The 16,942-nt window shown below is 47.2% G+C and overlaps 2 protein-coding genes across 2 annotated transcripts; one reads left to right on the top strand and one right to left on the bottom strand.

Annotated features, from left to right (window-relative positions):
- The first annotated feature begins 1,241 nt into the window (after positions 1-1,241).
- Positions 1,242-5,042, top strand: THRSP (thyroid hormone responsive). The gene is made up of 2 exons (XM_066253713.1): positions 1,242-1,859; positions 4,905-5,042. The coding sequence occupies exons 1-2, from the start codon at positions 1,397-1,399 to the stop codon at positions 4,916-4,918; spliced, it is 477 nt and encodes a 158-aa protein (XP_066109810.1). The 5' UTR covers positions 1,242-1,396; the 3' UTR covers positions 4,919-5,042.
- Positions 5,043-7,027: 1,985 nt separating this feature from the next.
- Positions 7,028-16,408, bottom strand: NDUFC2 (NADH:ubiquinone oxidoreductase subunit C2). The gene is made up of 3 exons (XM_066253711.1): positions 16,105-16,408; positions 13,141-13,284; positions 7,028-7,177 (listed from the first exon to the last, which is right to left on the bottom strand). Exons 1-3 carry the CDS (start codon positions 16,271-16,273, stop codon positions 7,128-7,130), a joined length of 363 nt encoding a protein of 120 aa, XP_066109808.1. The 5' UTR covers positions 16,274-16,408; the 3' UTR covers positions 7,028-7,127.
- Between the last annotated feature and the right edge of the window lie 534 nt (positions 16,409-16,942).

The raw sequence follows: 16,942 nt of genomic DNA, 5'->3' as shown, positions 1-16,942 counted from the left end.
ATAGGCTGAATATTATAACTTCATGGGGAGGAGCTGAAGGGAGATAGAATTTTCAGTTCAATGTAAAGATGAACTTTCTCAGCGCTCTGGCCATAGTAATGGAAAGAAGTGGGGGAGTGGGTGACTGTCAAGCCTGGGGATGGATGCAGAGGGGGTTCCTGCCAGGGGCTGGGGGTGGGAAAGAGTTGCTTAAGTGAGACAAGTTTCCCTCCCTGTGCCCTCTTCTCTCCTCCCATGCTGGGCAGACGGTACCTGACAGAGACTCCGTTGTGAGCAGGTGGCTGAACCAGAACTCAGATGGTCTTGTTTGCCACTTGACTCTGACACTAACTTGCTGTGCAACTTTGAGCGTCCCTCTGGGCCTCATTTTCCTAGTCATATCATAAATAAATGTAACAGATGCAGTTTGTCAATTATGATAATGTGGCTGTGGAAAGGATTATTACCTTCCAAGACTTTGGCTAAAGGACTAGGCCAATGGTACAGAGGAAGCATTGTAACTTGTGCAACTATAGGTTAGTTGGGAGGGACTCCAGCATGACTCTAGAATTGGCACAGATAATACATCTGGGGACTGTGCTTTGTGGCTTATAAAGCATTTTTTTTAGCTTTGTCTTATTCAATCCTCACAACAATATCCCAAATTTACAAATAAAGATATGGACCCAGTGAATTTGTGTAACTCATTCGACCTCACTCATGGGTCTCTAAGCACTGACTGGAGGCGGGAGAGAGGTCGTCCTGGGCTGGAATCCCAGCTCCAGTCAGACCATGAGCAGGTTCCTTAGCTATCCACACCCCAGTTTTCTTATTGTTAAACAGGAAGATTAAATATTCATTGTACGGTTGTGGTGAAGATTAAACGAGATAGCTTATGAATGAGCTTAGTGCAGAAATGGATGTAAAGTAGGTACTGAATAAGTGTGCTGAATAAGGAAAAACCAAAAAAACACTAGGAAGCTGCAGGACTGGGCTGCTGGATCCTACTTCCCTGTTCTTTGCCCTCCACCAAGCAGTTTCTTTTCATGATCCTCCTCGTTCATGTCACAGCTGGAGAATGAGCTGCTCATTAGGAGGCTTCTCTAATTAGGCAGCCAGAGACAGTTTAGTTTCAGGTGACCTTAAAGAGTTCATTATTGCCCTGGGGTGAAGTGCAGGGGTTGCCAAAAGGGAAAAGTTTCTCAGTAACTGGCCCTGTGAGCTGCTGGAGGAGGAGCCAGGCTCTGACGCAGGCTGTCAGGAGTGCTGAAATGACGGGCAAGACGGCTAGCAGGTCTGTCCCTGAGCAGACAGATCACCTATATAGCCTAACTGCCTTTGGGTCCAGACCTGACAAATAACAGCGTGGAAACAGTGCTGGGGTAGTGTGCCAGACTCTGTGCCGGAGGAAGCAACCATGCAGGTGCTAGCCAAGCGCTACCCCAGGAACTGCCTGCTGGCCGCCATGGACAGGTACTCCGCCGTGGTGCACAACATGGAGCAGGAGGTGCTGCTCCCCAGCCTGCTGCGGGACGTGCAACTGAGTGAGCATGGGCACCAGGCCCAGGCTGGAGCTCCCGATCTCTACAACTACTTCACCATGCTCAAGGCCATCTGTGTGGATGTGGACCACGGGCTGCTGCCCCGGGAGGAGTGGCAGGTCAAGATGGCAGGTGCTAAAGCTAATAAGGCTGAGAATGAAGCTGCAGAAACTGAAGAGGGAGAGGAAGAGGTCTTGGGGCAGCTGAACCTAGAAGCCCAGTTCCATCTGCACTTGTCCGGCCTTCATCACATCCTCACCCACCTCACCTTGAAAGCCGAGGAGGTGACACGGATATACAAGGAGATAACGGGACATGTAGGCCTCAGACTCAAGGAAGGTAATGGTAGCCATGCTAGTGGGTGTCAGAGTCCACTGAGGGGTTTCCCAGGGGAGCAGGGGGAGCAGTGGTGCAACCCAGTACGAAAGGAAGAACCCAAATCTCAGACAGAGCCACCCTCGCTCATAGGGTTCTGGGACCACAACCCAGGAAGGCGCAGGCCAGGCCTCCCTGACTCTCCTTCTGACCCAGAATTGGTAACAGCCATGACCGTTATGGAGCTAGAGGGAAAAGTGGACTGTGAGTGCTTACTTTATGAACATACATATGTGTTTATGCATATATGCATTTGTCAGTAAGTATGGGTATTTATTCAGGTAAACTGTGAATTCTATGTATGTGTATGGCATTGCTTCCTAACATTTTTTCAAGTCACAGAAGATGAAAAATTCTACGCCCCATGCTGGTCCATAGGTGAGGCTTATTCCTGCAGCTGGCAGGGGTACTCTGGCCAGCCCAGGTTGCATCCAGCCGAGTGGAAAGCTACAGGACTCTGATTGGTCCTGGCGCACCAGTGTGGAGCATGCCTGCTGGGAAGCCCTGCTGTGAGGACATGAACGGGCTGAAGCCTGAGCCCATACGTCTGTACAAAGGAGGGCTGGGGTTGTGAGGTGTGAGTGGCAGCAAGCGAGACAAGCAGGGAGTGGCACCGAGTAGGTGATGGGAAGTGGACCCGGGACAGTTGTGCGTGGGTCACTCCTAGGTTCAGATTGGGAGAAATTTGGCCACACTAGCTGCCAGCTTTGATCTTGTCCCACCTGCCAGCCCTGCTCCTACCTACTGGCTTCTTCATTGATAAACCTTGTCCATGTCCGTGAACAAAACCACCGATGTAGGTATGTGGAGCAGGACTTCATGCCCATTTTACAAGGCAGGAGATTGAAGCCACAAAGCAAGACTGGCCCCAACTTTGAGCTGGGTGTTCTTTTCATCACTCCCCATCTTGGCCATATTAATTAGCTTCATAATCTGCTTGAAGGACACTCAGTAATGAGGGGATTAAACAGGGACCTGAACACACAGCCTATGGAGAACTCCACTGAGTTATTATATCTTTAGCCATTTTTCCTTCTGCTGCCTCAAGCCCAAAGCCAAATTTCAGCCTTATTTCACCCTCCCCTCAAGGCTACCTGGGTTGCCTGTCAGAGGTTCTTGAATATAATTGAGTTGGGTCAATAGCTCCAGGGGCAAGTTCTGGTTCTACTACTAATGAGCTCTGAAGCCTTGGTTTATTTATTTATTTTTTTCCGAAGCTGGAAACAGGGAGGCAGTCAGACAGACTCCCGCATGTGCCTGACCGGGATCCACCCGGCATGCCCACCAGGGGGCGATGCTTTGCCCCTCTGGGGCGTCGCTCTGTTGCGTCCAGAGCCATTCTAGCACCTGAGGCAGAGGCCACAGAGCCATCCCCAGCGCCCGGGCCATCTTTGCTCCAATGGAGCCTCACTGCAGGAGGGGAAGAGAGAGACAGAGAGGAAGGAGAGGGGGAGGGGTGGAGAAGCAAATGGGCGCCTCTCCTGTGTGCCCTGGCCGGGAATCAAACCCGGGACTCCTGCACGCCAGGCCGACGCTCTACCGCTGAGCCAACCGGCCAGGTCCTGAAGCCTTGGTTTAGCCACACTTCTCTGGGTTTGTTTCTTCTCTGAATAATAACAGTACAGTAGTAGCAAAAATAATAACAGGCATTTAAATAGTTTCATAGCTGAAAACCACTTGCATATCAACTATCTAATGGAATTATCATCCCTCCCTTTTTTTCTTCTTTTTCAAGTGAGAGGAGGGGAGATCGACACCTGCATGCGCCCCATTCGGGATTCACCTGACAACTCCTGTCTGGGCTGATGCTCTGCCCATCTGGGACCATGCTCCCAACAGAGCTATTTTTAGCAACTGAAGTAGAAGCTTCACACAGCCATCCTCAACACCCAGGGTCAATGAGCTTGAGCCGATTGAGCCATGGCTGAGGGAGGGGAAGGGAGAGAAAGAGAGAGAGAAAAAGAAGTGGGGGAGAAGCAGATGGTCACTTCTCCTATGTGCCCTGACCAGGAACCAAACCTGGGACATCCACATGTCAGGCTGATGCGCTACTACTTAGCCAACCAGCCAGGGCTATCATTCTCTATTTTTTTTCTTAAGTGAGAAGTGGGGAGGCAAAGAGACAGAGTCCCTCATGCACCCTGACAGGGATCCACCAGGCAAGCCACCTACTGGGCGATGCTCTGCCTATCTGGAGTCATTGCTCTGTTGCTTGGCAACCAAGCTATTTTTAACACCTGAGGCTGAGGCCATGGAGCCATCCTCAGTGCTCAGGGCCAACTTGCTCCAATCGAGCCATGGCTGCAGGAGGAGAGAGAGAGAGAGAGAGAGAGAGAGAGAGAGAGAAGCAAGAGGGGGAGAGGTGAAGAAGCAGATGGTCACTTTTCCTGTGTGCCCTGATCAGGAATCAAACCCGGGACATCCACACACCAGGCCAATGCTCTACCACTGAGCCAATCAGCCAGGGCTGCTATCATCCCCTTTTACAGACACAAAAAAACTGGAGGCCTGAAAAGTAAAATGAGTCCAAGGTTACTCAGCAAATGGCAGAGCTGAGATGCAAATGAACCCTGGCCTAACTGGCATCTAATTCCTTTCCTCTACACTAGTGAATTTCCTTAGCACCTTAGAATTCTGCAGCCTGGGCTGGAGGTGGGAATTGGGGATGGCTAAGTGAATAGAACATTTACTCCTCGACCAAACTGCTTGCAGACAAGATTTTCATGGTATAGCAGAAGTTAAAAAACCTGGCTCTTCTTCTGGCTCTGCCACTGACCTGTGTGTGACCCTGTTTCTGCATTGCAGTTTCCCTGCTAGTAAAATGTAGAGGTGAAGGTAGAAGTTATTGAGCTATAACCTGATTCTTTTTACAGCGCTGACACTGCCAGACTCCTACAGCAGCACCATTGAGCCTTTTCATTCTTTTTCCTATTTCAGTAGGAATATGAGAGTACCTTAGTGGTGTGGGTTTATACTGACTTGGTTTTTTAACATTTCTGCACTCCACAGATCCCTTTATGTGATAGAAGGCAGACTCTGTGATGAGAATATGGAACAGTCCACTAGCCCTGACGATACCAGAAAGGCTAGACCGACAGCTGGAAGTGAGGCGACATCGTCTTCTGTGATGCTTCTCTACCTCCCTTTGAGCACCAATTCGTAGACTTGTCATTGGGTCACCTTCAGGATACTTGCTGCTGTTCACAACTCCTCTCACTCCTCCTCCCAGTTTGGGATAGTGGTCAGTAGTTCATGAGGGACTAGACATACCCAACCAATGTGGTACGGTAGGCATAGGTTTTAGCATCTGATTCTTGGTAGTCATTCACTATGTGATCTTGGGTAAATTATTTAAGTGGTTGAAACCTAAATTTCATCTATAAAATGGAGATAGTATTGGCTACCTATAAAGGTTATTCTAGAAATTAAACAAGATAGAATCAAAAGCACCTGGCATTCTGACCTGTGGTGGCACAGTGGACAGGGTGTTGACCTGGAACAGAGGTCGCCAGTTTGAAACGCTGGGCTTGCCTGGTCAAAGTGCATACAGCCAGCAAGCAATGAACAGGTGAAGTAACTATGAGTTGATACTTCTCACTCCCTCAACCCTCTGTAAAATCAATAAAATAGCTTTTAAAAATTCATAAGCACCTGGTATGTAAGTGCTATTATTATCGGCTCATCTCCCCCCACCTTGTATTCAATATTTGCTCTAGGCCTTGTTTTTCCCACTGCAGAACTAAGAGGCAGCAGTCCTGGGGGACGAGTGGTTCACTCTTGTACCTGCCAAGCACTATAAACATACTGAGTGCAGTAGCAACAGAAAAATAATCCCTGGTGGTTGTACATATCTTTATTAACTTCTAAAGTACGTTCTCAGACATGATTTCATATTTAACAAGTGGGACTCGAGAACAGAGACGGAACTTATCTAATTCTGCCCAGTAACCATGTTTATATTCATACTGCCACCTAATTTGAAATCACATGTAAACAATTTCGTTAATCTCCAAAATCTAATCTGATTATAAAATTTGAGCTTGAAAACAAAAAGTTTATGGACAAGCATTTGGATTTGATAAGCAATAAAGACACCTCATTCCAGTTAGGTGAGATCTTTTACTGCTAATTGCACCAGGCTCTGACGTAGATAGTGTTAGCACCGAGCCCCCTTTCTCCAGGATGATCCATTGAAGGGCAAAGACCTCCCTTTGCACTATCAGTCTTCTGTTCTCCTGGTCTTGAGTCTCCTGCTGCTAAATCATCTGCTATATTGTTCAGAGAGCTCAGAAATACAAACCTGACCATGTCATTCCCATTTAAAACCTGCCTGACCAGGCGGTGGCACAGTGGATAGAGCGTTGGACTGGGATGTGGAGGACCCAGGTTCGAGACCCTGAGGTCACCAGCTTGAGCGCGGGCTCATCTGGTTTAAGCAAGGCTCACCAGCTTAGACCCAAGGTCACTGGCTCGAGCAAGGGGTTACTCGGTCTGCTGAAGGCCTGCGGTCAAGGCACATATGAGAAAGCAATCAATGAACAACTAAGGTGTTGCAATGCGCAACAAAAAACTAATGATTATGCTTCTCATCTCTCTTCGTTCCTGTCTGTCCCTGTCTATCCCTCTCTCTGACTCTGTCTCTGTAAAATAAAATAAAATAAAATAAAATAAAATAAAATAAAATAAAATAAAATAAAATAAAATAAAACAAAACCCTTTAGTGATTTTCTACTACCTAGAAGATCAAGTCAGAATCATTCTATGTGATTTACAAGCACTCCATAATCTGGCTTGCTTTGGTTTGCTTTGCAGTAGAATGAGGGCAGGCAAACCTTTTCTGTACAGGGCCACATATTAAATGTCTTAGGCTTTGCAGCTCACACAGCCTGTCAGAACCACAGGACTCTACTGTTGCAGCACGGAAACAAATGGAAACAAACGAGCCCGGCTGTGTTCTGAAAGAACTGCACTGGCAGTGGACCACAGCTGGCGCACGGGCTAAGGTTTGCCAACACTGAACTAGAACTAAACTCCACTTTAAAATCTGTTCGACGTCTTCTTAAAATTGAGTAAATGGGAACTAACCATTCTGTAATGAACCGTTTTTCTTATGACAAAAAGGAGTCAGAGTGTTCATGATTACCATTTTAATCATAAGGTATTAACATACATGTTCCACAAAATTCAGAAATAACTGTTATCATTGAAATCGAAGCAACGATTTTGGAGACTTTAACGCACTGGATGGAATTCTTCGAGAATTTCTGCATAAGTTTTCTTATCTATAAAAGGAAAGATCACAAAAGATTTATATTTAAATTATGCTTTAAATTGTATTTCCTAAATAATAAAATTAAAACTTAATATTCTTATTGACAAAACCCCCTAAAATTTCCTCCCCCCCCCAATCATGGCTTGGTGATCACTGAGACATCTTGCTTCACTGTGAATACGCTGAAAGACTCTTTGGAGACATCCGGATGGCTGCCTGGAGGGACAAAGTGCTGCCATGGGGGGGGGAGCTGATGGGGTGAAGGAAGGAATGGACAAGGAGGAGCACAGGTCACCTAGGAGGGGCCCAGAGCTGAAGTGGTCAAGCTCTCCCTGTCTGCGTCTTCTGTGCATGAGGCTCTTGGCACACTGGCCAGTAATCTGCCGCTCAGACAGAATGAGCCCATGAGGCTAGACATGGTCTGCTGACAGGTGGAGCTAGTGGAAGCATGGCGACCAAGAGCCAGAGGTCTGGGACTGAGGACAGTGCTGCCAGTGGATCTCACACTTAAAATCAATATTCCCAAGATTCTTTCCAGCTCTAAGTATCCAGCAGTTCTGAGTATTCCCCATCCCTGATACAATCACTATTTATGGCTTTCTACAAGTCTCTGAGCTCTTCATTGGTTAAAAAAAAACAAAACAGCCCTGGCCAGTTGGCTCAGTGGTACAGCGTCGGCTTGGCGTGCAGGAGTCCCGGGTTCGATTCCTGGCTAGGGCACACAGGATAAGCACCCATCTGCTTCTCCACCCCTCCCCCTCTCCTTCCTCTCTGTCTGTCTCTTCCCCTCCCGCAGCCAAGGCTCCACTGGAGCAAAGTTGGCCCGGGCGCTGAGGATGGCTCTGTGGCCTCTGCCTCAGGCACTAGAATGGCTCTGGTTGCAACAGAGCAACGCCCCAGATGGGCAGAGCATCGCCCCCTGCTGGGCATGCCGGATGGATCCCAGTAGGGCACATGCGGGAGTCTGACTGCCTCCCCGTTTCCAACTTCAGAAAAAATACAAAAACAAAACAAAACAAAAACCACTGTATCTTTCTGATCTACCATAAACATTATATATGTGACTAAAGGCAATGGGAATATTAAATAGAGTAATTTTAGAGCTAAATAGGACCTTAGACATCATCATTCAGTTTAATAAAATTTCTTCTTTCTTTTGAGAGAGGGAGAGAGATGAGAAGCATCAACTCATAGTTGTGTCACTTTAGTTGTTCCTTGATTGCTTCTCATATGTTCCTTGACCAGAGAATTCAAGCTGAGCCAGTGACCCCTTGCTCAAGCCAGCAACCTTGGGCTCAAGCCAGCGATCATGGGGTCCTATCTATGATCCTATGCTCAAGCTCAGGGGTCCCCAAACTTTTTACAAAGGGGCCAGTTCACTGTCCCTCAGACCGTTGGAGGGATGGACTATAAAAAAAACTATGAACAAATCCCTATGCACACTGCACATATCTTATTTTAAAGTAAAAAAACAAAACGGGAACAAATACAATATTTAAAATAAAGAACAAGTAAATTTAAATCAACAAACTGACCAGTATTTCAATGGGAACTATGCTCCTCTCACTGACCACCAATGAAAGAGGTGCCCCTTCCGGAAGTGTGGCGGGGGCTGGATAAATGGCCTCAGGGGGCCTCATGCGGCCTGTGGGCCGTAGTTTGGGGACCCCTGCTCAAGCTGGTAAACATGCACTCAAGCTGGATAATCCCATGCTCAAGTCAGTGACCTTGGGGTTTTGAATCGGGGTCCTCAGTGTCCCAGGTTGATGCCCTATTCACTGAGCCATCACGGGTCAGGCTTAAAGCTCATTTTAAAATTAATTTTTTTAAGTGAAAGGAAGGGAGATCGAGAAACAGATTCCACATGCTGCCTGACCAGGATCCACCTGACAACTCCCATCTGGGGCTGATGCTCAAATCAAATCAATCTAGCAATCTTCAGCATCTGAGGCCAACACTCAAACCAATAGAGCCACTGGCTGCAGAAAGAAAAAAGGGAGAGAAGGAGAAGGAGAAGGAGGAGGAGAAGGAGGGGAGGAAAAAAAGGGGAGGAGAAGCAAATGGTCATTTCTCCTGTGTGCCCTGACTGGGAATCGAACCTGGGATTTCCACACAACAGGCTGATGCTCTATCCACTGAACCAACTGGCCAGGGCCTAATTTTATTTTAAAACAATCAAAACCTGAACACAATTAGGGGGTCTCTTTCAGAGTATTTTTATATCTTTAATACTTTTATTTGAAGAGAAGTGGCACATATTCAAGTACTCTTATATATATTATTACTTTTTTATTTTTTTTTTATTTTTTTAAATTTTTCTGAAGTTGGAAAAGGGAAGGCAGACAGACTCCCACATGCGCCTGACCAGGATCTACCCGGCACGTCCACCAGGGGGGGATGCTCTGCCCCTCTGGGGCATCGCTCTGCCGCAATCACGGCCATTCTAGTGCCTGAGGCAGAGGCCACAGAGCCATCCTCAACACCCGGGCTATCTTTGCTCAAATGAAGCCTTGGCTGCGGGAGGGGAAGAGAGAGACAGAGAGGAAGGAGAGGGGGAGGGGTGGAGAAGCAGATGGGTGCTTCTCCTGTGTGCCCTGGCTGGGAATTGAACCCGGGACTCCTGCATGCCAGGCTGACGCTCTACCACTGAGCCAACTGGCCAGGGCCATATATTATTACTTTTTAAAGACAACTTATTCCGACAAGGATGAGGATGAGCTTAAGGGTCAGAATGTGGGGCCGTAAATAAAAAGATAAATTGAACACATGTATAACAGGATACTTACAAGTATGGGTAAGACGGGACTTTGGGTTTCCAGTCAAAATATTAGAAAAAAGAAACTATTTTTTCTCTCTATTCAACAAATTCCAAGCCAATAGTCTATAGTGTCATCAAAAGTCTAACTCCCCATCTTCCCAGAGGACAAGAAAGTTGCTTGCTATTTGGTCTTCTTCATATAATGGCACACATTGACAATATTTTCAGATAATTGTACTTATGGAATACATGGACAAATGATTGAAAACAGATATATTATATATATGTAATATATATAATATATATGTACTATATATACTATATACAGTGTGTCCATAAAGTCATGGTGCACTTTTGACCGGTCACAGGAAAGCAACAAAAGACGATAGAAATGTGAAATCTGCACCAAATAAAAGGAAAACCCTCCCAGTTTCTGTAGGATGATGTGGCAGCATGTGCGCATGTGCAGATGATGACATAATATCATGTATACAGCGGAGCAGCCCACGGCCATGCCAGTCGAGATGTGGACGGTACAGAGGAAAGTTCAGTGTATTCTGTGGCTCACTAAATTAGAATCCGTGACCAAAGTGCAACGTGAATATCGGCGTGTTTATAACGAAGTGCCACCACATAGGAATAACATTACTCGGTGGGATAAGCAGTTGAAGGAAATCGGAAGTTTGGTGGAGAAACCCCATTCTGGGAGGCCATCAGTCAGTGACAATCTGTAGAGGCTATATGGGATAGCTACCTAAGGAGCCCTAAAAAATCTGCATGAGCCCACATCGAACTGCACTGAATAGGTATGAAACTGGGAAAGTTTTCCTTTTATTTGGGGCAGATTTCACATTCCTATCGTCTTTTTTTTTTTTCTTTCATTTTTCCAAAGCTGGAAACAGGGAGGCAGTCAGACAGACTCCTGCATGCGCCCGACCGGGATCCACCTGGCATGCCCACCAGGGGGCGATGTTCTGCCCCTCTGGGGCGTCGCTCTGTTGCGTCCAGAGCCATTCTAGCACCTGAGGCAGAGGCCACAGAGCCATCCCCAGCATCCGGGCCATCTTTGCTCCAATGGAGCCTTGGCTGCGGGAGGGGAAGAGAGAGACAGAGAGGAAGGAGAGGGGGAGGGGTGGAGAAACAAATGGGCGCCTCTCCTGTGTGCCCTGGCCGGGAATCGAACCCGGGACTCCTACATGCCAGGCCGACTCTACCGCTGAGCCAACTGGCCAGGGCCTCCTATCGTTTTTTTGTTGTTTTTTTTTTAATTTTAGAGAGGAGAGAGAGACAGAGAGGGAGAAAGAGAGGAGAGACAGAGAGAGAAGGTGGGAAGGAACTGGACGCATCAACTCCCATATGTGCCTTGACCAGGCAAGCCCAGGGTTTCGAACCGGTGACCTCAGCATTTCCAGGTCGAAGCTTTATCCACTGCGCCACCACAGGTCAGGCTCCTATAGTCTTTTGTTGCTTTCCTGTGACCGGTCAAAAGTGCACCATGACTTTACAGACACACTGTATATAAACATATATTCAGTCTAATAAAATTTCAATGCTTAATATTACACATTTAGAAAAATATATTTACAAGTTCAAAAATTTCCTCCCTTTTTTTCTTCCTTCTTTCATGTATGTACACATATGTATTGTGTGTGTGTAAAATAAAAACAAGAAGGCAGTTATATCATGATTACAGTTGAACAGAGATGAGTCGAGTGTGCTGAAGAAATAGCAGCCTATAACCAGGTAACAGCTTCACTGAGATGATGAAGCTTGAGCAGGAATTTGCAAGATGGACAAGGGGCAATGGGGCAAGAGGAGGATGAAAAAGAAGGTAAAACATGTACAAAGTGATATAGGGCAGGTTCAGGACACTGCATGTCATGAGGAGACGAGTTATGGGTAATGAGACAGGGTTCTGGTTGTTCAGGTCAGCTATTATTTATTAAGTGTCTGCTATGTGATGTGTAGGCTGTGTGCTGGAGGCTGGGGAAACAAAGATGAAGCTACAGTCTAATGAGGGACACAGCTATGTATATGTAATAAGGTGGATGAAAGATATGGGCAGCCTGACCAGGCGGTGGCACAGTGGATAGAGCGTTGGACTGGGATGCAGAAAACCCAGGTTTGAAACCCCAAGGTCACAGGCTTGAGTGCAGGTTCATCCAGTTTGAGTGTGGGCTCATCAGCTTGAGCATGGGGTCACTGGCTTAAGCAAGGGGTCACTTACTCTGCTGTAGCCCCCCGGTCAAGGCACATATAAGAAAGCAATCAATGAGCAACCAAGGAGACTAAGGAGCCATAATGAAGAACTGATGCTTCTCATCTCTCTCCCTTCCTATCTGTCTGTTCCTATCTGTCCCTCTCTGTGTCTTGCTCTGTCACACACACACACACAAAAAGTATAGACAAAGTGTTTCCACCAGGCAATTGACCTGGGATGTGAACTTCAGTGAGATCCAAAACAGAGGTGAGTTGGAGGCAAGTGCAGCAATCCAAGCAAGATTTCAGGGCCTGAACCAGGTAGTAGCAGTGGAAGAGAGAAACAGTTAAGAAACAGGGACCCTGGCCGGTTTGCTCAGTGGATAGAGCATTGGCCCAGCATGTGAATGGTCCTGCATTTGATCCCCGTCAGGGCACACATGAGGAGCGACCATCTGCTTCTCTTCCCCTCCCTCTCCCCCTTCTCTCTCTTCCCCTCTCACAGCCAGTGGCTCGATTGGTTCGAGCACTAGTCCAGGGTACTGAGAATAAATTGGGAGGTCCAATCGAGTCAGCCTCAGGCGACCGGTGGATCGCAGTTGGGGCACATGCGGGAGTCTGTCTCACTGTCTCCCCTCCTCTCACTTAAAAAACAGACAAACACACAAACGAAACAGGAAGTAGAACAGTAAGATTTGATGACTAATCAAAAGTAAAAGAAAAGATCTGAAGATGCTTCCTGGGCTTCTGGCTGGAGTACCCAGGTGGACAGTGGTGCCATCCCTGAAGCAGGACACAGAACAAGAGGCCAGGGCAGGTGGAGGGGACTTCAGGGTCTATTTGTTGTCTGAGGTACTTAGAGACTGGATATATGCATTCAGACAATTCTAGTCTACAGACAATGAAGTGGGCGTCAACAGACTAGAAAAGGTACCTGAAGCCATATGCATGGAAAAATTAACCAGGGAAAATGATGCAGAATGAGAAAGAGGTTTTTTACAATTAATTTGAAATACCTTTATCAGGAAAATCCTCTGGATGTGCTTTCATGTATGCAAACATATCATGGTCCCTCAGAGAATACATATAGTCTTGACGTTTTAAAAGATAATATCCAACAAAAACAAAGGAAGTAACATATAGAAGCTGGCGATGCAAACCTGAAATTCAAACAAATCCCAAAGAAAGGAAAAATTAGTCAGGCAGTGTGCATTAAAGATTATATTCTTACATTTCATATATATAATTTATTATTTCTTACAAATTTGTTTAAAAAAGGCTTTTATTGATATATAGGCTAAACAAACAGCCTTGATCCTAAGATATCTTCTTAAAGCAATGTGGAGATTATGAAAAGCAACATTAAGTCTATAAACACTATAGAACCCGAGATTTTTAAAATAAGATTTTATAAATTTCTTCATGGAAAAAGGTAGATAAATGCCAAATCCTAAATGCTAGATTGAGAATAGAAAACAATATTTTTTTCTACTTCCTTAAGTAAACAATATCTAAACTAATTTGTATTCTAGGACCTGTTCAGAATATGATGAGCTGAGGTAAAGTCCTCTGCAAATGGTCTAAAAGCAATTTGGTTGGTCTTCATATACTGATTATATTTGCATATTTAGCAGTTACTAAAACAGCAGGTTACACTACAAATATGTCTTTTTTTTTTTAAGCGAGAGTGAGAGAGAGAGAGAGAGAGAAACAGAAGACAGATGGGAAGGGGGAGAGATGAGAAGCATCAACTCATAGTTGTGGCATCTTAGTTATTCATTGATTGCTTTCTCATATGTCCTTTGACCAGGGAGCTCCAGCTGAGCCAGTGACCCCTTGTTCAAGCCAGCAGCCATGGGGTCATATCTAGGATCTCACACTCAAGCTGGTGACTTCGAGATTTCAAACCTGGTCCTCAAGTGTCCTAGGCCAATGCTCCACCCACTGCCATCACTGCCTGGTGTGGCTTGTTTATTTTTTTGTTTTTTATTGGCTTGTTTATTATTTATTTATTTATTTTGTATATTTCTGAAGTTGGAAACGAGGAGGCAGTCAGACAGACTCCCGCATGCGCCCGACCAGGATCCACCCGGCATGCCCACCAGGGGGCGTTGCTCTGTAGCAACCAGAGCCATTCTAGCGCCTGAGGCAGAGGCCACAGAGCCATCCTCAACGCCCGGGCCAACTTTGCTCCAATGGAGCCCTGGCTGCGGGAAGGGAAGAGAGAGACAGAGGGAAGGAGAGGGGGAGGGGTGAAGCAGATGGGCACTTCTCCTGTGTGCCCTGGCCAGGAATCGAACCCGGGGCTCCTGCACGCCAGGCCAATGCTCTACCACTGAGCCAACCGGCCAGGGCCGGCTTGTTTATTTTTTAAAAATATTTTCTTAAGTGTGAATGGGGGATGCAGAGCGACAGACTCCCACATATACCCAACCGGGATCCACCTGGCAAGCCCCCTACCCAGGGGATGCTCTGCCCATCTGGGGCTGTTGTTCCATTGCTAGGCAACTGAGCTATTTTAGTGCTTGAGGCAAGGGCATGGAACCATTTTTAGCACCTGGGGCCAACTTGCCCCAATCAAACCAGGGCTGTGGGAGGAGAAGAGAGGGCGAGGGTGGGGGGGTGGAGAAGCAGATGGTTTCTTCTCCTGTGTGCCCTGACTGGTAATCGAACCCGGACTTCCACATCCAGGGCCAACATTCTACTGCTGAGCCAACCAGCCAGGGCAAAGATGAACTTTTAAGATACAGGTCTGATCATTGCTTCTCTGCCAAGCCCACCAGCAATCTAACAGTAAAAAGCTTTTTCTCTGCCTGGAGAATTGCCACGATCCTTTGTAGCCTTATTGCTCTACCCTGCACACTCACTCAATCATCAAACTACTCTACTCCCTATCCAGAGGCCCTTGCCTTTATTTATTTCCACTAGCTCCACAGGCGTGGAAGGCTATCTCCCAGTGTCTGCCTGGCAAGTCAAAGTTAAGTTCAAAATCTTTCAGTTTCGCCTGACCTATGGTGGCGCAGTGGGATAAAGCGTCGACCTGGAAATGCTGAGGTCGCCGGTTCGAAACCCTGGGCTTGCCTGGTCAAGGCACATATGGGAGTTGATGCTTCCAGCTCCTCCCCCCCTTCTCTCTCTCTGTCTCTCCTCTCTCTCTCTCCCTCTCCTCTCTAAAAAAACAACAACAAAAAAAGAAATTAAAAAAAAAAAATCAGTTTCCCTCCACTTTTCCCTTTGTAGGTCCACAGCCCTAAGCACAGCTACTGTCAGCTACTATCAGCTCTGACAGGAGGCCACTGACATGCTACCAGAAAATACAGCTCAGTGGTTTAGAGCCGGCTACTCAAAGTGGGGTCTCCATACTAGCAGTATCGGCAGTGTCTGGTAGTTTGTCAACATCCGGCCTCTCACCAGACCCTAATGAATAAGAATGCACACTTTAACAAGACCCCGGGTTATCAGTAGTATGTACATGAAGTCTGAGGGCACTGTTTTCAAATATATATAGACTCTGAGGTTAAAAACAGGCTCTGCTACTTAAGAGCCATATGATCTTGGGCAAACTGCTTTAACCTCTCTAAGGCTCTGTTTTCTCATTGTGGGTATCTCCCCATAAGGTGTTTTGAGGTTCAAATGCTACAATGTATGGAGCAGCAACAGTACATGGCATGGAGTGAATACCCCACACCGCGAACTGAAAGAGGCGCAGGCAGTCCATTCATGGCCCGGTCCTTCGCAGACTCACTGCGGGGTCACGGGTTTCAGTGTAACTCAGTTTCCTAAAGAGCCAAATGACACTATGGCCCTGCCGATTTCTGAAGCGCTCAGGGACCCGGGTGCCCCAGGAAGGCGAAGCGGGGTCTGCTAGCTAGGTCGAAGGGCCGGTTCAAGCGAAGGCACTTCTGGCAGTCTGTGGTGGGGCCAGCCCCAGCCCTGCGACCCTCTCTCCTCCCACCGGACCCCAGCCGCGCAGCCCTCACCGGTCAACATCACCGGCCTTTGCCGGATCGCGTTATCAAGCAGCCCCGAGCAATAGCCCAGGAAGCCGATGTAGGCGAGCCGCGGGTCAGTCAGCTTGGGCGGGGGCAGGCTCCGGGCCTCATCCGGCAGGAACTGCAAGGGCACTCGGCCCGGCCGTCCGCTCATCATGGTGATGCCGATCTTACTTGAGGCCTAGCCTCGGATCGCCAACTACAAAGAAGACCGCCACAACAGCTACCAATGCCCATGTACTATGGAGGTCTCTCCTCCAAGCACCGGGCTGAAGGGCACTGCGCGGAACGGTGCGGTGCTCAAACGTTTCCCCCGACGCACTCTGCACGAACGTGTTCCGGAGGTTCCGGGCTACTAAATGACCCACCTGCTAGCTCGCCTGCTAGCGCTAAGTCAGCTGCTAGGATATCGGGATCTTGGTACCACCGGGTCGAGGAATACGCGAAACGTGCCAAAATTGGGAGACGATTAGAATACATTGCTGTTTTTCACCTAACATCCCCCACCCAGAAGTGTCTCTCCCTCTCCCGCCCCAGAATTGCCCTTCAGCAAGAATTAATCTTTGCATCCAACACCGACAAGCGAACTTGATGGATAGTTTTAAGAATGTAATTAAGTGATTTTCATAAAAGCTGTTTTCATATTCTGGGTTTCCAGTCGTTGGTTCGCACCAGCACACCCCCTAACGCCTAAAATTAAGGTCCAGCCATTAGCAAAGAATTCAGAGAAACCAGGACTGGATCATTTAGTTAAACTCTCTTGAAATTCAATCCGGCAGCAGCACTCTAAAATTTTCACCTCTAGGTTTTCAGGTCCTTGAACGTG

Source organism: Saccopteryx bilineata, chromosome 1 (assembly GCF_036850765.1).
Source record: "Saccopteryx bilineata isolate mSacBil1 chromosome 1, mSacBil1_pri_phased_curated, whole genome shotgun sequence".
NCBI classification, from domain to species: Eukaryota; Metazoa; Chordata; class Mammalia; order Chiroptera; family Emballonuridae; genus Saccopteryx; species Saccopteryx bilineata.
The sequence above is the reverse complement of the archived record's forward strand: the minus strand, read 5'-3'. Positions and strand labels throughout refer to the sequence as shown.